The 26416-nt window shown below is 43.7% G+C and overlaps 1 protein-coding gene across 4 annotated transcripts in view; it reads right to left on the minus strand.

Moving 5' to 3' along the window:
* XRCC3 (X-ray repair cross complementing 3) overlaps nt 1-26416 on the minus strand; it is a 143478-nt gene that overhangs the window by 26328 nt on the left and 90734 nt on the right. For 3 of the 4 annotated variants that reach the window (XM_078660259.1, XM_078660261.1, XM_078660260.1), the window contains 3 exons: nt 22638-22850; nt 20794-20948; nt 1781-1993 (listed from right to left, as the gene is read on the minus strand). In XM_078660259.1, the coding sequence (XP_078516385.1) occupies nt 1781-1993; nt 20794-20948; nt 22638-22850 (581 nt within the window). The remainder of the gene's footprint in view (nt 1-1780; nt 1994-20793; nt 20949-22637; nt 22851-26416) is intronic. The other variant, XM_078660262.1, reaches the window with a different exon arrangement.

Here is a 26416-nt window from a genome sequence, read left to right on the forward strand (position 1 = left end):
ACTATAGCATTTAGGTATCTAATTGCCAATTAACATGGAAAGCCTTGCTTGCTAATGTAGTCTGAAAAAAGGCCTCATTTAAATAGTAATTTTACAAACGTCAGTGCTTTAGGCCAGCCTTCCTTTAGCCATTGATTTATTGAGATGGTGGATCAGCCCATAGGAAAGCATACATACAATGTGGGGAATGTGTTAGTCCTCTTCAGTTACTGACTTGATTGGGGTGTCAGTTTTATCTTGGATCAGCAGCACACACAACAACCATGTGGTAATTACATCGTTAATTATGCCAAGTAACGGCATCTTGCCTGTGCATGGAGTCTTTGATTTCAGAGAGCAGAAAGAGTGTGAGAATGCCTCTGCAGTATCAGATTTTTTTGTTTAGCTTTGGTTGTGACTCAATTGGAAAGGAAGTTATTGTACAACTTTTGTTTCTCAGAGCAGTCACATGTAATTGGTGTAATTCTATTCTTTTCAAAATTAATTATAGCTAAATGTGAAAGTATTCCACTGTCAAAGTTAAGCAGTTTGATGTTTTGCTTGGTTTTTTGTTTTCACAAAGTTTCAATTTTTTTTAACAGTTTAGTATTAACATAGACTTAACTCTTACATGACAAATACTATAAGCTGTGGATAGCATGACTCCTTCAACAGTGTGATATTGCTTTGCATAGCGCACTAATCACCCGAGAGGGTATTAGTGCACAAAGTCTGTGTGCTTCTCTAATAGTAAATGGGTGGTTTGGGCACATTTTTAGAATCAATGATGTACTACAAATCTAATCTGCCGGCAGCATAATAGCAGTACGAGTTTTTGCTTGATGTGGCTCTACTGCACTGTTGCTCTTTCGAGATGCTGCCAATAACCTATGATATATGTACCAGCATCCTTTCTTTCTTTTGTTGCATATCTTTCTGTTACCTCGACGTGTGCTTCACGAAGGCCACACCTAGGGCCAGATGTAGGTGGCCAATTACCGGTCGGCCGAATTCGGCCGTTACCGACCGGTAATTGGATTTTGAGATGTAGGGCATGCATTTACAGAATCGGTATTTTACCGATTCTGTATTTACCGATTCGGTAAAATTACCGAATCGGTAAATACAGACTCGGTAAAATACAGATTCTGTAAATGCAGATGTAGCTGGCACATGTCAGAGTGCCACAGGGCTTTAAGAATCGGTATTTTACCACCCAATCCAATTGGGTGGTAAAATACCGAATCCAGGTGTGCATGCACATGTGTGCATGCACACCTGTGCCATGTGACACACAGACATGCCCTTAGGGCATGTCTGTGTGCCACATGGCGCACATGCCTATTTTTGGGGTGCCAGAGGGTGTCAAAGTGACACCCCCTGCACCCTTGCTAAAATCGGTATTTACCGATTCTGTAATTACAGAATCGGTATTGCCCATTGATTCCTATGGGCTGCAAGGCCCATAGGAATCAATGGGCAATACCGAATCGGTATTTAACAATTCGGTATTTACCGATTCTGAAATACCTACATCTCCCCCCCTCTATTTTACCACCTCTTAAATACCGATTCGGTATGAATCGGTATTTAAGAGGTGGTAAATTAAAATTACCTACATCTGGCCCCTAGTCTTTTTTGTGAATGAACAGTTAACCATCGCTGCAGGACTGATTCTAGACGGACAAGGTCAGACCTATTGTTTAGCAAATGCTTATTTTTTAACGTGATCTTGGAAAGACGACTAAAGCTCACATTTATAAAAGTTCCAAATGTCAGGAAAGATGTATGTTCCGGATACCTGATTGATGCAGAAGACCGGAGCCAGGAACCGGCTGCTCAGGCTGTGGAGCTGCGCCCCCAGCGTCTGCAGATGCTTCGCTTTGACGATCGAGTCCTTGGCTCCGAATTCACTTCGAAAGAGGGCGGCGATGGAGTCGATGACAATCAGCCGGACCAGGCCCCTCAGGAGCAGGATGGGCACCCTCCTCGCGATGCAGCTGTTCAGAGTCTCCTGCAAGAATACACAGCACATGCCTTGGGTGGCTATTCAGAAATGGAACCCTAGATTTGCAATATATGTGTACACAGTTCAATAATATTCAGGTCATCGTTTTCGGACAATAATGGATACCTGCCACATGAGCTATGAATGTTTAAAAGTCTTTTCCATTTCACGAGACACTTGTATTTGCTGTTACTTTACAGACTATGGGTGACACTTATTTACATGCAAATAAAATACCACTCCAGTTTCCCCTCCAGGAAAAACATGTTTCTTTCTAGCTCATGAAGCATATGACATGCTCAATCTCAGAGGAGAAATGATACATTAAACTGCTTATGAACAATAGCAGTGCATTAGCAAAAGTACTGCTACAATCTGGACCAGTCAAACTGTGGCACTTAGAAGAAATCAAATTTACAAGATCAAAATGCAGCTGGCTGTTTTTTTATATTATATGTGAGTTGTATTTATTTATTTGTAAAGCTCTGCATTTTGCTTTGTAGTGCAGCACCATCAGAAACATGTTAAATCAAATACATAGAAGAGGCAATATGGATCCGGTTCTGGAAGTGATAGACACCCGTCGTGATGGTATAATCAACTGATGGAATCCGTCACCCTTGAATGATGAAACAAATACGCTAAGACCTTGGAGTAGAGTTAACAATCTGAAGTGAAGAGGATGTTGGGACAAAAGCTGGGTTTAGCCATCTAATCAAAAAGACAGAGGCAACCTGCTCAAGTTGAGGTCGTCAGATGCCATTCTTAAAGTCAGTGACAGAGTTCTACAGAGAAAGGTCATGCTTATCATGCATATGGAGGATCCTTCCCCCAAATTTCTTATAACAAGATTGTGACACAGACAGTAAGTTATGATTAGCTATGCTTAGGCATCCGATGGGAACATAAGGGCTAGCAACTTAGACAAGAGATACACCACTTGGCCACGTAACGCTTAATGACCCAGCCAAATGAATCTAGATTTCCTTAGTGTTCACGAAGGAAAGTCTTAATTTTAAAAGATGTGTGGGGACACTTGGGCTCAAATGAATAAAGACGGCAATTATACAGGACAATATAAATAGTAAATACCAATAACTATATATGAACTGGATAAATAGTGGAATATATACTTATCTTGACTGCTAGCAGCAAGAAAAGAGTACCGTTCATGGTTAAAATAGGTATTTTAGGTGGTCTAGGGTTCTGATTGGTTGCTTATTTGGAATACAGTTTGCTTCCCATTGGCTTCTTGTTTCTAAGCCTCATAGGATTAGTAGTTCTTCTAATAGTCCTGACCAGTGGTGGCTGCCTCAGAACGAGGGTGGTGAAGCGGACAGGGGGAGGGGTAATAGGGGGTTGGATAACATTTTTAAAAAAGGAACATCTTACCTTTCCTTCGTCGTAGCTGCACACCTCTCCTCTGTCATTTTCGTATGCACTGGCAGCACCGGAAGCAGATACTCTCAGCCAATCAAGCGTCGTGATTGGTATGAGCAGCCTGTTTGGCCGGTCAAGCAGTGCCTGGGAGCCTTGGCATGTTCTCCATCGGGCTGTGGAACACAGCCAGGTGGGGAACATGGTAAGTGTGCATGAATGTTTGGCCGGCCCAAGACAGCCAGCTAAACATTCATGCGCACGCCACCCTCTGCTCAGCCCACCCCTGTCCGACCTGGCTCCAGTCCTGCACAGAAAAGCACAAGTTACTTACCTTCAGTAACTATATATCTGTAAGAAACATTAGTAGTGATAGATTCCTTAGTTTGTGATGTAATCTTGCCAGCCAGGCGTCCCTCCACTAAGATGGTATACGCCTGCAGGTGGAATACATTTGTGGCATGGTACGCAGCAAAGGCTGTGGATCCCCTTTCTGCCCCTCTTTCAGAGGTCCTTCTATTTCTGCTTTCTTTGGCCCAGCAGGGCTCTGCTCTGGGCACTATCAAGGGCTACCTCTCGGCCATTTCAGCCTTTTTACGGCTTCCAGAGGGGCCTTCCCTTTTCATATCCCCTGTTGTAAAAAGATTCTTAAAAGGCATTACTCATCGTTTCCCTCCTGTTCTGTTCATAATGCCTCAGTGGGACTTGAACCTGGTTCTAACATATCAGATGTGTGCTCCCTATGAGCCACTTCACAACTGTCCTCTTCATCTTCTCACTTTGAAATCTGCTTTCCTGGTTGCCATCACCTCTGCCAGAAGGGTGAGTGATCTGCAGGCTCTCTCTTCTAAACCTCCTTTTCTCTCTGTCATCCGGACAAAGTTGTTATGAGGACTCGTCCATCTTTTCTTCCAAAGGTTGTCACTGCCTTTCACATCGGGCAGACCATCACTTTGCCCACCTTCTTTCTGCCACCGCATCCCTCGAAAGAGGAGGAGAGGCTCCACCATCTGCACCCAAAACGTGTGCTCTCCTTCTACCTGAACCGCACACAACAGTTCCGGGTGGATGACCAGCTCTTTGTTGGCTACGTGGGCACCAAGAAAGGTCGGGCCGTGCACAAGCAGACCATCTCTCGGTGGGTCGTTCTGTGTATAAAGGCTTGTTATTCTTTGGCTAAAAAGGAGCCTCCAGTGGGATTACGCGCCCATTCTACCAGGGCGACGGCAGTCACTACTGCTTTGGGGCGGGGAGTTCCCTTGCATGACATCTGTCAGGCAGATACGTGGGCCTCGCTGCACATGTTTACCAAGCATTACTGCCTGGACAGCCAAGTCCGGAGAGACGGCTTCTTTGGCCGTTCTGTTCTCCAGGATTTCCTGGTGTGATCTTGGTTCGCAGACCCACCACCGGGGTTGGTATTGCTGGGGTAACTATTCTAAGGTAAGGAATCTATCACTATGTGTTTCTTTCAGATGCACAAGTTACTTACCTTCGGTAACGATGTATCTGTAAGAAACATTAGTAGTGATAGATTCCTTATCGCCCCACCCATCCTCCCCATTCTGCGAACTGATTTCTAAGGTTAAGGTCATCCCTTTCAGGGCCCTAGTCTCAAAGCACCAGTGGTCAGTGTCTTGCATGGCTCTGCGTTCCTGGCACGGAAAGTCGTGTACAGAACTGACGTCAGTGCACATGGGCGTGTTTAAGTAGCTCCATCAACGTCATCTCGGCGACAACGACGCCAACCGCGCACGCGGAGCTGCACGACAACGCCTACCGACGAGCAGGGTATCACTGACGAAAACTTTCCGGATCCAGTCTGACGCAAGGGGTAATTCTAAGGTAAGGAATCTATCACTACGTGTTTCTTTCAGATATAAAATGATAATAACATCTTGTTATTAGCATTTTCGTTTTGCACTGCTCAAATAGCAGTGAGGCGACGCTCCTCTGCCTTAGTGGAGGAGCTGCTACTGGTCCTGACTGCTGCTACTCACTGAAGCAAGTTTAGAGAAAGCATAATAAGAGCCTCTGAAGGTTGCAATGAAATTTGGTCTTTCATTTACTGGGGTAGTGAAAGACTTCATAGTCGGCGTCATGAGACTGTGATTTAAGGCCTTAGGAAGAGGAGTGCCAGGATTCTGGACTCTTAAAGTTTGGATATTTGTTGGCGAGTCTAGGATAAAGATGGTTTTATAAAGACGAGAGAAATCACAGCGAGAATTAAAGCAGTGTTCTCAGAAAGGTGAAGAAGTCGTAGAACATACAATAATTTGTGGAAAACTGATTTAGAGACAACATTTATGTGGGACATGATAGAAAACTTGCTCTGAAATTGCACACAAACACTGCAGGTTTCTTACCACCAATGCATGGTAAATCGAAGGATTCTGGTTCTGGCAGTGATACCTTATTTAAATAAATTTTGGACAATCCATGACATACAGTTGTCATTATTTTTCTAGCATGTCATGTATAAAAGTTTGTATATCATAATTACTCCCGACCCATAAATAGTTCAGGAGCATAGCAAGCCACGTTTTCTTTCTCATGCAAACTATGCCTAAAGGAAAGGCCAGTCTATGACATTTACAACCTCTCTTTCACATCTTGGCTCTAGAGACAAAGTATTGATTAGCTTGCTCAGCCGAAGAGGTTTACGTTCTTTTACCAAGTGAAGGTGGTTTCCTTCTTGTCTCTTGATCTCAGTCAAGTGTACCTGTGTACTAGCTTCCCCCCCCCCAAACTATGTAATTCTCATGAAATGCCTTTTAGTAAAATGCTATGTATTTAAGTCTTGTTTCTGCTTAGCAGCTGTCATTTTTATTATATGGTGGATGGTAGACCTCTTTTCAGCAGATTCTTTGAGTCACAGATATATATTTTTCTTTTGTTAATGAACACTTTAAGACTTTCACTGGCCTGATCACAAGGTTTTGAATGTTAGAGACCAGGTGATTTGCCTAATGTTGTCATCTTCTGAGACTGACTACCCTTGCATAAAACATTAGATACAAATTGAAATAACTGTATGAGTAAAGCGGTCTATTTTAAAATGATACTTAAAACTCAAAACACAACAATCATTTACTTGACAATGCTGAGTCTTCAGTCAAAACCATTAGCATGATTTTCATATAAAAGTTCCAATAGCCAATTCATAAAACTGTGTTGTGTCAATGTGGGATCATGCATCAAGTGTGGCAGAGTAATAGCCCTCATTCACCTGGGTGACAATATTGGCAGGCTCCCCAAACATCAAATTATAGGTGTCGGTCTAGACTGTTCCTTCATTATGATTGGCCCAGAGTAAGTGAGTCAGACCCTGTTCAGGTGGAATGGCAGTATGAAGGGGAGGCACGAGACAAGTAAAGGCAACTGGGCCTCAACTGTGGGTGGTGAGGTTGTTTGCCTCTGATGTCCCAGGGTCAATCCTACTCAAATCTCAAAGCGTTGACATCCCCATCAGGTCCCATGGGGTAGTTCCTAACACTCCCCCAAGCTCTTTAAAGGAGTCATTTATCCACAACAGGGTTGAGATGGAGAGTTTATTCCTCCATCCCACACATGCTACTGCTTTGTACCAGGCTTTAAAGGTGTTTCTTGGGCAGAGCAGGTGCCCGCAAAACCATTTCCTGTATAAATAATGGAGGTGAGATTTGTCTTCCGTGACCAACCTCTCGCGGGTCGTTGGAGCGGATCGGTATCAAAAACACCATTCATTACCTGTTAGGGCTAGGACGCCCAGTAATACGCCATGAGATCTGGCAGTGAGAAGCCTCCATTATATAAATTTCTCTGCAGTGTGCGGGGACAATGCTTGGGGTACCTCCGTCTACTAGTAGGGTCTGCAGCGAACCATTGACTTTATCAAATAATTCACCAATACAAAGGGGGACCCCTGACAGCAAATGATAGGCAGGTGGGGCAGGGGAAAGTTACAAAGACCAAAACTCACAAAAGCCACCTGCCTATATATAAAGATTACAAAAGGCCCAAGAATAGGGTCACAATATTATGTAACAACAGCTAGGGCTGACAATCGCATATATTTAACGAATTCAAAGACTGAATAGATTTAGCAAATTTATTTTTCTTTTATTAATATTATTTCAACTACTGTTATCAAACTTCACATAGTAAATAAATAAATGCATAGAATATAATCAATAAATATATACAAGTCCCACACGTAGCATCCATAACCATCAAACATGCTCACATTCACTCATAATCACATACACATTCATTCAGCAATAACATTCCTAGAACATCAGAAAATCAATCCAGGTGGTGAGGCCACCACATGATGTCAGAGTGGAAAGTTCTCATGTGTCCTCCTGATGGTAGATGGAGGCAGGGTCCAACAACACACAAAGAATTAAACGCCAACGCGCTTTTCGGTGAATAGCCCAGGACAGGGCAACACCTTCATCAGGGCGCGGATAGGTAAACAGTGTGGGACGTACAAGCAAGCCTAAAATTACAGGAAAAATATCATCAGCATATACATATCAGAGATTTAACAAATAACATGGGTAATATCCAATGCAGAAAAGTTCATTGAAAGATTTTTTATTGCAAGGGTCAGCCCAAGGGGTAAATCCGATTAAATTTTTCATAAGATAGAAAGCACAACAGTCTAAAAACTGGAATAGGGTGCACCAAGAAAAGATTAAGATAAGATACAGGCAGTACAAAAGGAAAGAAACCCGTGTTTTTCTCAATACTACACACACTGTGCAAATAGTTGAAGATACCAAGTGCCAGATCGGTCTAAAGATCTAATATGTATTTGCTTTATAGGACTCCCTGTTGGCTGGCGGATGGGAGCTCTACATATATCGGAGTCACACCGGCGTTTCTTTGAATCCCGGAATGGCCTCTATGCCCCCTTAATTCCATGTAAATGAATATGGCGTTACTGCCTTTGACGGGTTTATCCCGAAGCTGTTTGTCCACTGTGGCACTTTATTTTCTAGAAGTTGTGTCCTTCCTAAAATAACTCTACAAAAGATCACCCAGTCTGAGTTCTTATTTCTTCCCTGTTATCTAGATATGCTGCTGCCCTTTGTGAATGAACCGATGCATCCACTCGATTGAAAAGTTTGACGAAGGACATTCGCCCCCTTCCATCTTAGTCCTCATTGCAGCCTGAATAATTCTGGAAGTAGCAGGATCTTAATTTCTATGTAACGCTGCTGGCATCTGGTAGGCACTCTCTCGTTAATGATTTTCCTTTTTCTGCATAACCGTGGAGGGGATACTGTTCATATCAGATACCTGATCAATTCTTATCTTTCAGCTCCTTTTATAGATATCGCTCCACTGAACCATATGGTAATCCTCATACCATTGTTCAAAAGGATCTAAGTAGATACTACTATCTTTCAGGTATATTTTGACTATGCAGCAGTCTTAGTATACTGTGTTCCTTTGTATATTATTGTATGTTTGTATGCATATTGGATCTTTAGACCAATCTGGCACTTGGTATCTTCAACTATTTGCACAGTGTGTGTAGTATTGAGAAAAACACGGGTTTCTTTCCTTTTGTACTGCCTGTATCTGATCTTAATCTTTTCTTTGTGCACCCTATTCCAGTTTTTAGACTGTTGTGCTTTCTATCTTGAGAAAAATTGAATCGGATATACCCCTTGGGCTGACCATTGCTATAAAAAATCTTTCAATGAACTTTTCTGCATGGTACATTACCCATGTTATTTGTTAAATCTCGGATATGTATATACTGATGATATTTTTCCTGTAATTTTAGGCTTGCTTGTATGTCCCACACGTTTTATCTATCCCCGCCCTGATGAAGGTGTTGCCCTGTCCTGGGCTGTACACCGAAATGCGTGTTGGCGTTTAATTCTTTGTGTGTTGTTGGACCCTGCCTCCATCTACCATCAGGAGGACACATGCAAACTTTCCACTCTGACATCATGTGGACGCTTCACCACCTGGATTGGTTCTTTGATGTTCTAGGAATGTTATTGCTGAATGAATGTGTATGTGGTTATGAGTGAATGTGAGCATGTTTGATGGTTATGGATGCTATGTGTGGGACTTGTATATATTTATTGATTATATTCTATGTATTTATTTATTTACTATGTGAAGTTTGATAACAATAGTTGAAATATTAATAATAAAAGAAAAATAAATTTGGTAAATCTATTCAATCTTTGAATTTGGTAAATATATGCGATTGTCAGCCCTAGCTGTTACATAATATTGTGACCCTAATCTTGGGCCGTTTGTAATCTTTATATATAGGCAGGTGGCTTTTGTGAGTTTTGGCCTTTATCAAAGAATTCTTCAGGCATTGACCACAGGGTGTTTTGTAGCAATTACAGAAATTTGGGCATTGTAATCATCTTAGAAAGGGACATCTTCCCCTTGATCGAGAGGGGCAATCGCTGGCATTTGTCCATATCTTGCTGGAAGGACTGGTGGACCACTTCCACATTTCTTTCGAAGAATTTCTGCATGGTATCCATCCATAGTTATCAGAAAACCACTCTGATTGTCAGCATCTGTGGCGGGACTACAATCTCCGGGCTCCACGATCGCAGTTGGTATAGGAAAAATGTGCCCCAGTTAATTTTATATCCTGCATACTTCTCAAAGTTCCTAAACACTGAAAGTATTGCTGAAATCGAGGCATCTGGGTTTGAGAGATACAGTAATATGTACTCACACACAAAAAAAAGGAGGAGTATGAATGAACCCAAAGATTTTTCTGCCATGCCACCCTCTCGCAGTCTGCTGGTGCCTCAGCGTCACCCCTTTTCTTTAACAGCTGTTTTTCTGTGGCTCATAACCAAGCATCCTCTGGGTCATCAAAGCAGTGAGTCTTTCCTTGGTGGATAACTTTCAGACACGCTGGGTACAGCAGCATGTAATTTATTTACACCACTCTCAGTTTCTGTTTCACCTCCATGAAGGTGCATGGTTGCCGCTGCACCTATAGTGTATCGCCTGCGAAAAGCATCACCTTGTTGGAATCTAGCAGGACAGTTTGTTGATGGCTTCCACCAAGACAGCATCCATGTCGACATAGTTAAGTAAGTGTAGCATTATTGGCCTGGCTGTGTCTCCTAGTGACAGCTGGGTTACCAAGGATCAATGCGCCCTTTCAATGACAAGGCAGGAGGAAATGACCCCTTCGGCATCCATGAGCGAAACCAGCAGGTAAAGTATTGTTCCAAGCGATTTTCCTCCAACTCCTTTGGGATCCCAACCATCCTGATATTATTCCTCCAAGAGCGGCCCTCCGCGTCCTCTGCCTTTGTCTCCAGTCACAGTGCAACAGATCTCAGTTTCACCAAATCATTCTTGAGGGGTCGTAAGTTATCTTCGGCCGAGAAGACCTGCAGCTCCACCTCAGTCATGCAGTTGTTAACCTTCTGTAGGTCGTAGCGGAGAGGGGAGACTTCTGTGTCCACTCTGTCTATACAAAACTCTAGGCTGACCTTCAGTGTTCTATTACCTACATGATAACCTCATCAGAGGGGCCTCCACCGGTCCCGGCAGAGTTTCAGCTGTATCCCCCGTGGGCGGTTCTTGCCTAGTGTATTTATCGAGTGCCCCCTGTGCAGGATTCGTTGTCCCCCTCACCATCTTTGTGTGGTGCACCTCGAATCCGGGATCCACGTCACCTCCTGGATCCTACCTAGGTGAATGTGGGGCCAGAGGGATTACCCTGATTCTTTCTCCAGGCACTCTCTCTGCCCCCCCACAGGAGGGGTCACAGCTTGCAGTTCGTTGGAAGCTGCTGAGCATCTGTTTTTCCCCCTCTTGCAGGTTCTCTTCCCAGGGTGGCCCACAGGAGCAGAGTATCTGCCCCCAAACAGCCCGCCTCACCACCACTGCCTCTAATGGTCACTTCCAGCGCTAGTGCTCCAGGCTTCCTGATTGCCTCACAGGCCCTCATGCAGTCCCTGTGCGATGGGCACTTGCTCTCTGCACAGGCAAATGTCCTAAGGCATCCTACAGGTTATACATTTGCTTACTACCTCACCTGCTTCTTCTCCTAGCAGCACAATTACCTGTCACCAAAGTCACTTAAGCTAACAGTATGACTATTAATTTCTTAGCAGGCTTTTCGACTATGACCGGGGAAAGGGAGAGTGAGAACAGGTCCCGATCACACACTACGAATATATTCATTAGCCCACCTCTTTCCTGGTACTTTAAGACAAAGAACAGGGTGGTGTAATACTGATCTGCAATAACAGTGCACCAAGTACCACCACAATATATTTATGCTAGAAGCAGACAATACTAATTCGACTGATTTTTGCCATTTGCCTAAAGAACGAAACAGCAAGAAGTCTTAAACGCCCACCATTATTTTATCTACTACAATTAAATCATAATGAGGGCAAACAAATCTGCATCTATGCACAAGATTGACATGGGGTGGTTCTGGATTACTGAAAAGGGGTAAAAGAACTGAAAAATTAGACAGACAAAGAGGTGTTTTATAAAGAAAAGTTACTTGAAAGAGCAGAATTAAGGAAAAGATACAAAGTATGAGGTTAATAGCATGAACAAAGATAGGAATAACAGACAATATAAATAAAGACGAAAGGAAGGAAGTAAAAGCACATTTCTTTATAAGCACTGGAAATCCCCATCCTTGTATTTTGTACAGAGCAAAAAAAGAGTACACACCAATAATCACCAATTTTTACGCTTTTCTTTTTGAAAATATAGAAAAGCTGGGGGGAAAACCCACCAGACTTCTCAAAACAATAGACCCTGAAAGCAGAAAAGCCTAGACATATACAATCACAAGTCAATCTCCATTATTAACATTGGATTTTCATTGCAAAGTCATCAAATTAAGTCATCTTACTTGACAAAAATGACTCAACACAAGATCTGGAAATCTTTGAGATACTGTGGTGATACCCAGTCATGGGCTGCTTGTGTTCTGGGTCTAGGAGGACCTGGCCTGGCAGTTTGGGGTGGACTGTTTCCATGAGTGGCAGGATCATGGTGATTTGCATATAACTGGGCCCAAACTGAAGTGGCATGGTTAGCAAAAGAACGATGGGTTGCAATGCTCCCAAGCGACTGCCAGTGGTTAGACAAATTGCAAGCATTCTTCCATCACCTTTTGTGTGTTTTATGTGCCACCCTAAACGGCAAGACTATGTCCAGAAGTGGGTCCTGTGCTTGCTGTGACCACTGGAAACCTGCTGTACCTGGCTGATAAGCCCTTATCATGGCAAAACCAGTCCTAGGTTGCTTGTGTTCCAGTTGGGCGAGGACCTGGTAGACACTTTGGGCTGGACTGATTTGCATATGGCTGGGCCCAAACTGAGGTATTGTATTGTATATGACATTTATAAAGGGCACAAACACCCTACGGGTGACATGGAGAGCAATGATGTGTTGAGATGCTACCTCAAGTGATTGCCAGTGGTTAGGCAAATTAGAAGCATTCCTCTCATCACCTTTTGGGTGTTTCAAGAAACATGTTGACCAATGTTTGACATCCTGGGACATCAGCTCCCACAAGGTGCCCCTGGTTTTAATCTTGACACAGGTTCCTGACGTTTAAAGTACTTTTTAGGGGGTCCTTTAGTCAATTTTATCCTCTTTTCCTCATCTATCTACCTCAAACACACACTGAGTCTGGCATTTCAGATTCCCAGGCCATTATGATAAGAACTCATGCAAATAGCCTCCTTGAGAGGCCGATCAGGCGTTGCAGCTGCAGCTCAAAAAGGAGCTCAGCCCAATGATGAAGCATGCCACAATTTGGTGGGTGAGGCTCGTGCTTCGCAAACAAGTTGCCTTTGATGACATTTTATGCATTCAACCTATCACAATAGATAGCTTGTACTACAACTTCAGAATTGCACACATTCTAATGACATTATCTGGTAGCATCTGCAGCAAGTGATAGTGGGGAGAAACCCAGAGCTTGGCAGCGCAGCTGGGCATGAACAGGCAGCAATGACAGGAAATGGGAACTCCCAAAACTCCACATCTGCCACATTGTGTGACTTATTTGAGGAGACAGGTCATTGGAAGGTATAGCTGTGTTGTAAGGACAATGCTAACTGGATGACTTAGCGCTGAGATGCCCAAGAGTAGTCACGCGCTCTATAAATCATATAAACATAAACATGTGTCACATAGCTAAACCATGGTGAACAAATGAACAGCAAAAGCTCAAGCACAAATGTGTTGCTGTTAACTAGTGGAACATTACAAACCACTGCCTACGGGAAAATTCTCACGATAGAAAAAGCTTTTGATTTGTGCAATTGAAAACGTTTGTCATATGACAACGGATATTTTAAAGTAGTCTGTAAAAGTGGCACAGGATGTCAACAGCTGGCAATTTGTTGTGTAGAATTTTGGTGAGAAGTTTAACTTAAAGCACTCTTTTTTTAAAGCAAAACTTTGATCCTGGGTGTTTGATTTGTGTGGTTCTTCTCCAAAGGAACCTGTGATAGGTTGGTCAGAGGTTGCTCCATTTGGCTCAACTCCTACTACAAGAAGGAAGAAGAGTTGAGTTGTCACCAATAACAGGAGCAGGTCTCTTCATTCCCAACTCACAGCCAGGCATCATTCTGTGGGTGCCAAGTTTTCTAAAGGTAATTATGAAATTGTCATTCAGTTAGAATAGAACGTAACTCTGCATAGCATTTAAAGCGCAAGAATCATTTGGGATTCATATATGGTCCAACTAGAAGTTAAAAGGTGTATATATGAGCAGATTTCAGAAAATATGTGGAAGATGTTTGGTCAAGTAGACTACTGCCTCTACGCAAGTTGCACTAAGTATTGGATGTGACCAGGTAACTACATCACTCGGGGAGGTGGAGACGTGGTCAGGCCTGGGTTTGGAATTTACGTGTCAGCTCACTTCCAAGTTTCCTCTTCTGCAATCTTTGGTCAAAGGCTTTATATCAAGAACTTCAAATTCTTGGAGTAAATGTTTCATTCTCCATATATGTCCTGGTAGTGAAATAAGCTAGCAATATTTTCAGTGTTTGACTCTATAGGTTTCCTGTCGTCACGTGTTTCTGAATTATCCCAACCTTAATGGTGAAATATTCATAGGAATACAGAGACGTAGCTGCAGCGGTCTTCCACAGCTCGTTTAAATGCCACTTTCATCACTTCTTTCTATTTCTCCAATCCTCTAACAATTATTTTGTGGAATAGTTTTTGGCAGGTATGGGATACTCTACCAGATATGTCCAAGCAAATTTCTTCAGGTCATCACTCAACGTTTCAGCTGCCTAAAGTCTGTTGTGCTGTAGGTAGGGAGAAATGTGTTTTTGGTTGTTCTTGAAGGAGGATATACAGACATTTCATTCTGTATGTTTATAGATTTAAGTATTGCTCAATACTGATGGCCATTTCCTTCGGTCAAACTGTTTTCTTTTCACAAGCCTTCAATCTGCATTGTACAGATACTGTAAATTATAAACTACCTAGCAATGACAACAAAGGATGCTTGTACTGTAAAGAGGCAATGTAAATTGTAATAGGTCTAGCTCTAAAGTTGTAATGTGTGCAAACATGGGCATGCACAAATGCGGTTATCATGTTTTAGCACATTAAAACCGGTCCTATTGACTTTGAAAATGCTGGTCTCATGGAAAGCTCTTCCCATTTTCGTAGAGTAGCTACCAATAGTGCACCAGGTGCAGTGATGCTGAGGCCCAGAAGTGTTAAGGGCCTGCAACGCTCCAAATATGGTTCCCTTTTACTACCAAAATTGGGGGTACGTGGCCATTCTCAATTCCCATGGCACAATTGCTGAGCCACCACCTTATTTCTTGTGACGTGTCACTGCTGGTGAAATGAAGAAGCTTAAATAGAAATCAGGGTGCAATTAAGCAGTATAGAAAAGATGTCCCTAAATAAGCATGCATGATTTTACTGTCACCGCAAGTACTACCAAATATCTCGTTAAACAATGTTAAAAAAATTAACGCGTGTCAAGGATCAAAAGTTGTTTCATCTGCGTCAATGTATCGCATTTTGTCAAAGTGGTACAAAAGGGGGTGGTGATGGACGGAGTATCTGAACCAATCAAACACTCACACCCAGTCAACAGATCTGAGTTTAATCCATCACCGTTCTTTAGCCCACTCTGCCACCCCAGTTCAGACATGGCCATATGCAAATCAGTCTGACCCTGTGCCTCCTAGGAACAGTCCAGCCCGAACTGCCAAGCCATGCCTTCCCTGGACCGGAAACAAGCTTCCGAGGTTCAGATGCTCCGTCCATCACCACCCCCTTTTGTACCACTTTGTTCGCCATAAGTTGACAGGGTATGCTCAGACGTGAGTCCCTTGCTCACTTTGCCACTCGATTCAAGCAAGCCGGGCTGAAGACGGCTGAAATGCCAGAAACCGGTCCTCGGAAGCTTGTTTCCGGTCCAGGGAAGGCATGGCTTGGCAGTTCGGGCTGGACTGTTCCCATGAGGCACAGGGTCAGACTGATTTGCATATGGCCATGTCTGAACTGGGGTGGCAGAGTGGGCTAAAGAACGGTGATGGATTAAACCCAGATCTGTTGACTGGGTGTGAGTGTTTGATTGGTTCAGATGCTCCGTCCATCACCACCCTCTTTTGTACCACTTTGTTCGCCATAAGTTGGCAGGGTATGCACAGACGTGAGTCCCTTGCTCACTTTGCCACTGGATTCAAGCAAGCCGGGCTGAAGACGGCTGAAATGCCAGAAACCGGTCCTCGGAAGCTTGTTTCCGGTCCAGGGAAGGCATGGCTTGGCAGTTCGGGCTGGACTGTTCCCATGAGGCACAGGGTCAGACTGATTTGCATATGGCCATGTATGAACTGGGGTGGCAGAGTGGGCTAAAGAACGGTGATGGATTAAACCCAGATATGTTGACTGGGTGTGAGTGTTTGATTGGTTCAGATGTTCCGTCCATCACCACCCACCTTTGGTACCGCATTTTGTCAAAGGAAAGATTTACCTATAAGTCAACCTTTCTTCTAACTTCACATTTGGTTGTTCAAAAATGGGCAATAAACCTGTAACTGTGTTACACCAGAAATGCAAAACTATATTGTGGATATTTCCAATTATATGAAACCAAGGGGTTTCCAACCTTTTCCTATACTGAAAGCTACCGCTAAAGGAAAATCACTGTGAGCTACTAAAAATCACTGCACAATAGTGATCAAATATGTTAAAATTACAGTAGTTACCACTCTGGTATGGATTGTCAGTAACAAACTCAATTTACATAACTTCTGCTTTCAAAATATCAGTTTTCATATGCAGTAATAAACAGTTCCCAAACATCAGCTAGTCATTTTCATCAATTAATTAGATGCAGAAATGTCTCACATGGACAGATTCTACTTTAAATTTCCAGGCATTACAACCACATACCATCGATGACCACCATAATGCTAAATATACCAACACTATGTCAATAATGCCCACCCTTATACTAGCATCACTGTGCCATGTCTGAACACCATAATGGCCAGGTTGCCTATATTATGTGACTAATTACACCATTATTATGCCAGGGCAGCCATCATTATGTGAGGGATCGCGAAAATTAGGTCAGTCATGCTCACAGTATGTGAATGATGGCTACTACTATGCCACAACTTGACCACAAATTCCCAAGAAATGATCAAGCTAACCAGCTATATGCCAGGAATTAACACAATTGTGTCAGAGATTAACCCTAGGTGAAAGAAACCTATCTATCATGTTGATGATATTGACACCATACAATGCTTGCAGGGAGCAACACTGTAAGGGAAAGACACAATGCCAGACATGTACGCAAACAGAATCTTGTACACATACATACAGACACATGCAGGCTTACACAAACATTCACTTCCATACACATGCATGAACACGCCACAACCATCTCTCTGAAAGGAGGAAGGATCTTAATTGCCTCAGATCTTGATCCAGCCTCAGCTCCTGGGTTAATAATGCGCCCAACTGTCATATGTTCCTCTCCGAATACTGCAGTCCCACACTTCAGTGACTGCACTTGGACTTCTTTTCTGGCTACTGCTGGCACTTTTATTTACTGGGCCATTGTCCACACACATACCGCAATTGGCGGAGCCTATTACATGACCCATATCCTTGTGACTTTGCTAGATTGAGAATGGGGAGAGAAGGTCATGGGGCAGGTCCCGGAGGCCGAGACAGTGTTTTTCAGGGCCCGGAGGCCGAGACAGTGTTTTTCAGGCCCCGGAGACAGTGTTTTTCAGGCCCCGGAGGCCGAGACAGTGTTTTACTGTCTTGGTGTGAGGCCCTGACATTGGTTTGGCGGGTTGCCACTCAAGGGGTATGAGCTGAGCAGTGGTGCGCACTGGCCCACTAAATGATGTACTGGCTGAACTCCCCCTTTAAGACCTACTTCTAGTATGCAGGAGAGCTATCTGCTCTCAAGCTACTCTTTGGAGGTCCTTCATTAAATAAACCAAGTGACCCTCAGCTGTACACATTTTGCACAACAGTCCAACTTTGTTTCAGTTGAAACGGATTCATTTGTGGGTCCAGTATTCATTTAACTGAAATCAGTGAGTGCATCTGAGCTGAGACTGGAATCAATGGCATGCCATGGGTTAGGTGTATGCAGAAGGCGATGTTCGCAGTGTGATGTCAAGCTGGTCGTTACTTGTATAACGTTTATGCTGCCCCAGGACTGCTTCGAAGCACTGAGTGGGATGAGAGAGTGTAAAGGGGCAGCAGGAAAGGGAAGACGCCTAGGTCTGCAGGGACCTGGGAATTAAGCGTGACATTTCAACATGCATCGTTACAAAAATATCAGCCTTTTTTACAGGCAGGATTCCCTCGGTAGTGACAGGATTAACAATTAACTGAAAGACAATTCCAGTGCCTTGAAGCTTCTTGAAGCGCAATATAAAAGCCCAGAAATAATTACAGGGACAAAATGAGAGAAGTTATCCTGAAAATACCACTCCTCCCTCTTCAAAGCCAACGCCATGCATTTATCTTTTTCTGAGGAATGTGCTAACAGTTGCTAGGGCGTCCATATTTCTTGGCAGTGAATATAAAAAAAAGTCAGCTGGTTGTACATCTGGGAAGAATAGTGGAAACGCTCTGGGTATAAAAGCTTTTTAAAAACATCCAAAGGAATGTTATGTGGTTTGGCCCAGTAAACCACTGGCACCAGCTCTGTTTTGTTACAGATTGCTCTGCCCTAATTAAACTTGGGTACAATTACTGACCCAACCTGAAAGATAAACAGAAGTTTAATAAAGTCTGGGCGAGATGGGGCTGGGCTTTCCGATACAAAATTGTGCGATTTTGAATTAAATGGGTCTTACTGGTTATGGTTACCACCAGGGAAAATCCGCCAGGAACTCTGATGGAAGCCAGGCATTTAATGGTAACAAGAAAAGGGAGGAGGCCCAAAGCAATACCAGGTGGAGTTAGTTAAACCTTTAGGTTGGTAGTTTTTTTTTTTTTTACATTTCATTCTAGAATTACAACCTTTTATTAAATTAAACACGCATGTTCAGTTTCTTGCTGCTGAAAGAAAAGTCAATACTATTTTTATCTACAAGAAATTAATTAAGCTTTTTCAACATAAACCATAAAACTTAAAATGCTTCAACTCAATGCAACAGGTTTTGAACATCCTTTCTTTGAAAACTTGTCCGTTTTAAAAACGTGCCAGCATTTTTTTCTGGCCTCATGGGTTGGAGAGACGATTTCTGTTTCTAGGCATAAACCAACTACATTGCTTATGCTTCGCCGGGCATGTTAATTTTTTTAATAACCACAACCGTATTTAGGCCCTCGTTCCAAACTAGCAAGCAATTTCAATTTGCACACAAACAGGGATTTGTGCCCAAATCAGGATTTGAAGTAGTGCGAAAATACCAAGCTTTATCACTCCATGCAAATTTCTCTGGTACCAGCTGGCACAACTTGGGCAGAGGAAATTCCACAACTTTCTAATTTTGCAACTCGGAATAGTGAAAACATGCCACATTACTGTATTATCTCCCACTGCGTGATGCAGAACTGGGAATGGGGAGGTAATACCCGACAGATGTTGCACCCTGGGGTATGTGTTTTTACTGGCTGTGGTATTACCTCCATAAAAAACATGCCACTCCAAATGAGGCCTTCGTTTGGTTAAGCCTGATCAAAAGCAAATAGCAACCTAATCAATTTCAGAAATTGATGTACTGAAAAGAGGAGGTGCTACAAGTTCCAACATAGACCCAATACCCATCTTAATCTTAAAAATAAGAATCTTCTTGCATGGTTGGAAATAAATTGCACACCTGTTATGGTATTTGTGTAATCTCACTCGGAAACTGTAGTGTTGTGGCACTCAGGGGCCCTCCAAGTAACATGCCCGAGGGAGTGAGGAAATGGGATCATCTCCCGTGGTCGTAAGGTGTGTTGGTGTAGCCTGACGCACATGTTGGAAAGTTAATAAAAGCCCGGGGAGAACGGGGTGTGGACAGTTACTAGTCCACCATTTATACATGCCTGTGTCTCTTTTCTTGAGTCGCTACTGCACCACCAGTTCACTACAGAACCTCCTCAGTACACAACATAGAGAAATGCGTTGCCTTGTGTAGATTCTAGAGGCTGTGTAGTGAGAGGACACAAATGCACACTTGTGCCTCTACTACCTAGTTACTTATGACCTAAAACGGCTTCGAAACTTGCTACGTAAACTACTTCACTGTTACACTCCCAAGACCTGACACTTACCCAAGCTCCATAGGGCAAAGCTTGCACTTGGGTCCAAAGCGAGCAGGTTGGAATAAGGCAACTCCAGATGCAACTGACCCTGGTCCCACTGCCCAGATGAGTCTGGCTTCTTCATCAAGAAGTAGGAGGCAGAAAAGGGGAAATTCAGGTATATAGCTGTTCTCAGAGAATGATCCAACAGTACGCGATGAGAGCCAGGGAAACCTGACCGGCGGCTGCACCGGGCAGACCAGAGCAAGATCCTGCTCTTCCACGATCTGGAGTGATAGGGAGGAATATGGGGTCACAAAGTCCTGGATATGGGGCACCTCGGGAGTTTTGTCAACCTCCTAATAAGACTGTAGCAGATGTCAAGCTTAAGGTGTTAGGGTTATCAGATGAATGTAAGCGCGCTGCATGAGCGCAGAATAATACATTTAATTAACAACAACTTATCAGTTAGAAATGTTAATTATTGGTGGCAAGTAAACTGCACTTGTTGAAAGTACGCTGAAAATATATATATATATATATATATATATATATATATATACACATATATATACACATACAAATATATATACACACACACACACACACACACATGTATATGTATATATCTATACTATTCATTTGTTTAATCCAATAGACCTACCTCCACCCCTCCCCCCCCAAAAAAAACAATCAGCTCTGCAACTTACAATATCTGCTGCATGCTCAATGAAAATATTGTCTCCGAACTTAATTCGCTTGATGACCTCTACAGGAACGCAAGTTCTCAGTTTGTTTTGTAGACTAATCAACTGCTGCAAACGTTTATTAGGGAAAACATCTTCGGTGCAGATATAAACAGCACCTGGAAATAATCAGAAATATATTTGTGGAGCAAATAAGTGAATATTTAGTTTCCACACTTCCATTTTTCCCAACACATCACAGACGGCATACACCCAACCAATATATGTTTACTCTAATCTATTGAATTTAATTTCATACTTTCAACACCTATGACAAAACGGTGTCAAATATGTTTGCATCAACTGATGCATCTAATCACATAAAATATGCAATCTCCAAGGAACTCTTCGGGTTAAAATAGGCAAGCACATTGAACAGCAATATTGGTCCTTTGGTGGGTTTACACTGAGGTAGCTTTAACCCAACTTTGTCCAAAAGGCACCCGTAGATGGACCATGGATGCTTGCTAGCCTTGGACAGCCTAGACAAAGCAAGGAGATTGGAAACATGGTTTGGAAAAGTGTCTATCTGTTTTGCCACTTACCCTGATATTCAAATATCCCCACCCATATATTCTTTTCCATGTTCACCTTCATTGGAGAATTTGGGAAAGATGTACAACCGTTCCATTTTGCGAGTCGCAAATTGTGATGTTCTGTGATTCGTAAAATGGAATGTGTAACAGTATTTTAGGCTCTGTTTACGATTCCCGAACGGGTCGGAAATGACCTGCCTCATTAACATTCATGAGGCAGGTCGCAATTTGTGACCCATTGGGAATAGCCAGCTCTCACAAGGATGGTGGCCTGCTGGGGTCAACAGACCACCATGTCTGAGACTGCTTTTTAAATGAAGCAGTCTTTTTTTTTTTTTAAACGCAGCCTATTTTCCTTAAAGGAAGACAGGATGCATTAAAAAAAGAAAAATGAAACATTTGTTAAATTTTTTAAGAGTAGGCAGAGGTCCGTAGGACCACTGCCAGCTCTTAAAAAATATTTTCGCTGCCCAACACAAAGGGGAAGGATTCCCCTGGAGACCCCTTCCCATTTGTGGCTGGCTTACCACCTACTTGAAGTAGGTGGTAAACTATGATTGTTTTGCGACCACATTTGGGGTCGGTAAACAATCGTACATACCATTGCGACTCGCTATTAGGAAGGGGCACCTGTGGCACACCCATTCCTAATTGCGACTCGTAAACCCTATTTTGCGAGTTGTAATAGGTTACCAACTTGCAAAATAGGGTTTATACATACCACACATCTTTTTTGCAATCGCAAACAGGTCGATTTCCTGTTTGCGACCGCTAAAAAGAGTCGTACATCTGTTCCTTTATTCATTACACTGTGTGACTTTTTGAGGAAACTATAAAACTAGTCTTCATTTTCTGAAAAATATTTGGCTTCTACAATTTACGTGTATGTTTATAATATGTATGTTTTCAACTTGGTTTTCAGTGGACACTTCAGATAGAATGGGGAACACTTTAATATAAAAAAAATTTTTAAAAACACACCTGGTCAGGTTAGAGTTCAGGCCTGGGTTGTATTTTCAACTATTGTAAAAATAATAAAACGAATCACCCCTACAAGCACTCAAATTAAGTCAGTGTGCTTGACATATAATTGAGTAACTGACTGACTGACTGACTGATGGATGGATGGATGACTGAGGTATATGTTTAGTGATGACTGGAGAACCCATCCTCGCGGTCCTGAATGGTCCATACCATGTGTTCTTATTTATTTCCAAACATAACTAAGACATCTCTAAATAAAATGGACAGTTCTAGCTCTAGATGGCATACCTGCTTCCAGTCCTCCATAGGCGCAAGGATACTGGACCGAAAGGCACAGCTGTATGGCTATCTGAGTCTTCCCTGCAGCGCTCTCCCCACCAAGCTCTGTGATGCCTGTTATGGGTAGTCCTCCTCTTAACAAGCGGTCCAACACTGGGCATCCAAGGCTGAGTCTCCGATGCTGTGCTACAAAACAAGCCTTTTCATGGTACATCTGGAGCACTGAGTAACACAACAAGACATGCTTGAATTATTTCCTTGAATATAACTGTTGTGGGCATTCATTACAATAATAATAATAATAATAATAATAATACAGAGTTTTCTAAAGCGCGAACAGCTACCTCAACCAGGAGGTGTCCCGGCGCTACAGAAGCACATTTTGACCGTGAGGACTAAGAGGGATAAGCAGCTAGCGTGGTTGGGCGAAGAGCCATGTTTTCAGCATGCGCTTGAAGCAAGGCTCAGAAGGGGCCTACTGGAGAGCAGGGGGCAGGGAGTTCCAAAGTGTTGCCACGTTGGCTGAGAACGTCCGTCCTCCTAGCCGAGCTCTTTTTGCTCGAGGAACAGCAATCTGAGCACGGCTGTTGGATCGGAGGGACCGGGCTTGGGTGTATCTCGGTAAACGGGCTTTCAGGTAGTTTGGACAAGTGCCATACAGAGATCTGTAGGCCAGTGTGAGTGCTTTAAACTTGATACGGCTGGCTACCGGTAGCCAATGAAGTGAAAGGAGATGCGGCGAGACCGAATGTTTGAAAGGAATCCGCATTAACAGCCTCGCAGCCGCATTTTGGACCAGTTGTAGTCGCTGTACCAGGTATTTAGGTAAGCCCAGATACAGGCCGTTCGCGTAGTCCAACCTTGATGTTACTGTGGCATGTATTACAGTTTTTCGACAATTTACCGGTAAGAGTCTCAGAATCTTACGTAGGTTCCTCAGCTTGCATAGGCAGTTGCCTGCTGTTTGCTGGATGTGAGATGCAAAGGATAGATTGTCATCCCACCGCACTCCCAGGTTTTTTGCCGCATGGCTGGGCGAGGGAGCTTGTCCCATCTCCGTCGGCCACCAGAGATCAGAAGGGGGGGGAGGGCCTTTGCCCAAAAAAATCGCTTCTGTCTTGTTAGCGTTGAGTTTCAATTTATTTGTGTTCATCCAGTAGGCTATATCTTGAAGACAACCTTTGAAGCTCAAGAAGGACGCTTTTGACACCTCTGAGTACGGGAACACCAGTTGGGTGTCGTCGGCATATGAGATTGCTTTGACCCCCCAGTTGGCAATCAACGTAAACAGTGGATCAAGATAAATATTAAATAGCAAAGGGCTAAGAGCCGATCCCTGAGGGACGCCACAGCTAAGGGGCTTAGGTGTTGAGGAGGATGTTCCCAACGCCACCTTCTGTGTTCTCTGGGTCACGTACGATTGTAGCCAGCCCAAAGCCTGACCCTGGATGCCTATCTCAGCCAGGCGTGACAGCAATCTATCGTGGTCGACCGTGTCAAAAGCGGCCGACAGATCCAGGAGCACCAGCATTGCTGAGTCTCCTGAATCCAGCGACCACCTCACTGACTCTGCCACCTCGATTAGTGCTGTCTCTGTGCTGAAACCGGGCCTAAAGCCTGATTGTGTTTCATGCAGTATTTTATTCTCTTCAATAAAGTTGTTCAGTTGGCGCTGGATTACTTTCTCAAGCATTTTACCTGGAGCTGCCAACAGAGAGATCGGACGAAGATTGCTGAGGTCCAGGGGGTCCCCATTTGGTTTTTTCTTTAGTGGGAGGAGAGTAGCATGTTTCCAGACATTCGGGAACATCCCGGAAGAGATGGACGTATTCCATATTTGCTGAATAGTGGGGGCTACAAAATCAGCTATGGTGTTCCATATTTTTGGCGGGCAAGGGTCGTCCGGTGAACCTGATTTGCAACGGTTTAATTCTTGCATGACTGTGTCCAGGGCTATAGGCTGAAATTGTGTCAAGGTCGGACGGTCCGACATTATTTCAGCTAGATCCGTTTTTTCAGTTTTCTTATCTGGCCCAAAGGACTCGTAGACTAGTTTGATTTTTGAGTCAAAAAAGTCTGAGATATTGTTACACATCAGGGTTGACGGGTGTATATCCCTCTCGACACAGCGAGGTTTGAGGAAGGACTGTACTATTTTAAAGGTTTCCTTGCTTGAGTGTTCTGCTTGCAGAATAGAGTCAGCGTAGAACTGTTTTTTTGCCTTTCTGATAGCTTTATGCAATTTTTTGGAGGCTTCCTTGTATCTGGCTTTCTCTAGAGGACCGTAGTTTAGCCTCCAAAGCATCTCCAACCTTTTGCAGTCGGATTTCTGAGCTCTAAGGTCCTGGGAGAACCAGGGAGCCGAGGGAGAGTTACGTTTAGATATGGCAAGTACTGCCGGTGCAATTGAGGACACCATAGTCCCCACCCAATCATTAAGTATCCGAGCATCAGTATCGGCATTAAAGGTAAGGGTGGGAGTGTTCCGGGTCAAAACTGGTCCCATATAAGCAGGGGTTAGTTTCTTCCACTGTCTCTTCATAAAAGAGCGTTTGCTTGTCCCAGGTCTATCCACCGCTAATTTTAGTTGAAATGGAATCAGGGAGTGGTCTGACCATAGCAGTGGTAGCGGTGGGTCTGCCACAGCATTGTCGATAGTAGAAAATATTAGGTCAAGCGTGTGGCCTGCTCTGTGCGTGGGGCCTGCGTTTAAAAGTCTCAAATTGGCTGTATTTAGTTTTGACCTCAATATATCAGCAGCGACACAATCCTCCCTGTCCATATGTATATTGAAGTCTCCAACAACAAGAAATTGGGGATGAAGGAGGGAGCTCTGGATAATAGTATCCAACAATGTAGTCAAGTTGGGATCTACCCCACCCGGAGGGCGGTAGATCACTAATCCCGCTAGTGATAGCTGATGACCCACCTGAAAGCAGAAGAGAAGTCCCTCAGATCCCTGAATTGGGGTGGGGGCTGAGGAGCTTAGTGTGAGCTGTTCTTTAAATATAACAGCCACCCCCCCCTTTTTTCACCTATCCGGTTGGCAAAGCATATTTTATACCCGGAGGGTACTGCCAGTGCGATAGGGGACGTATTATCCTCATTAAGCCAGGTTTCTGTTAGAAACAGTGCATCCCATTGATGCTCTTCCAGTAACAGCCAAATATCGTCTGCATGTTTTGCAAGAGATCTACAATTTAGCAGGCCCGCTCTGAAATCCCTGCTAATCTGTGGCTCGGGGTTAGTGGGTCCCTTCACTCTAGCGTCGTCCAGTGCTCTTAGTAGCAACCCGCATTCCCCACAAGTATGAGGAAGGGTGGTGATATCAAGGTTGATCCTGTGAGTACAGGCAGCTGCCCTATTGTTAAGAGACCACAGATTATCCCGTGACCACACGATACTTCCCCTATACGCATCTTCACCGCCAGCATGCCTGGCGCCGGCCGCGGTCTGGTCGCGGACGGGCGCAGACGGGCTTGCCTTAGGCACGCCTTCGGCGCGCAAACGGCACGCCCGCTGCGCTCGCCGCGCGTCCGGAAGATGCACATATTAAGTAGGAAGTGAGTATGATAGGGGGTGTGGCCAGATGGTAGTGGGCGTGGCCTGTGTGTCCCGGGGGATGGCGGCAACACGATCAGGAATCCCGCGGCAGCGTTTCTGACTGCTGAGCGGTAGTGCCCAAGGGAGAGCGAGGTAAGTTTTTGTTTAAAATCACAAAAATATAATACAATCAAGTTTTAAAAACAGCGAGCGGCTCTCCCGGCTTCCGCCTCAGGAGGTCAAAG

The sequence above is a fragment of the Lissotriton helveticus genome, chromosome 9 (genome assembly GCF_964261635.1).
Source record: "Lissotriton helveticus chromosome 9, aLisHel1.1, whole genome shotgun sequence".
NCBI lineage: Eukaryota > Metazoa > Chordata > Amphibia > Caudata > Salamandridae > Lissotriton > Lissotriton helveticus.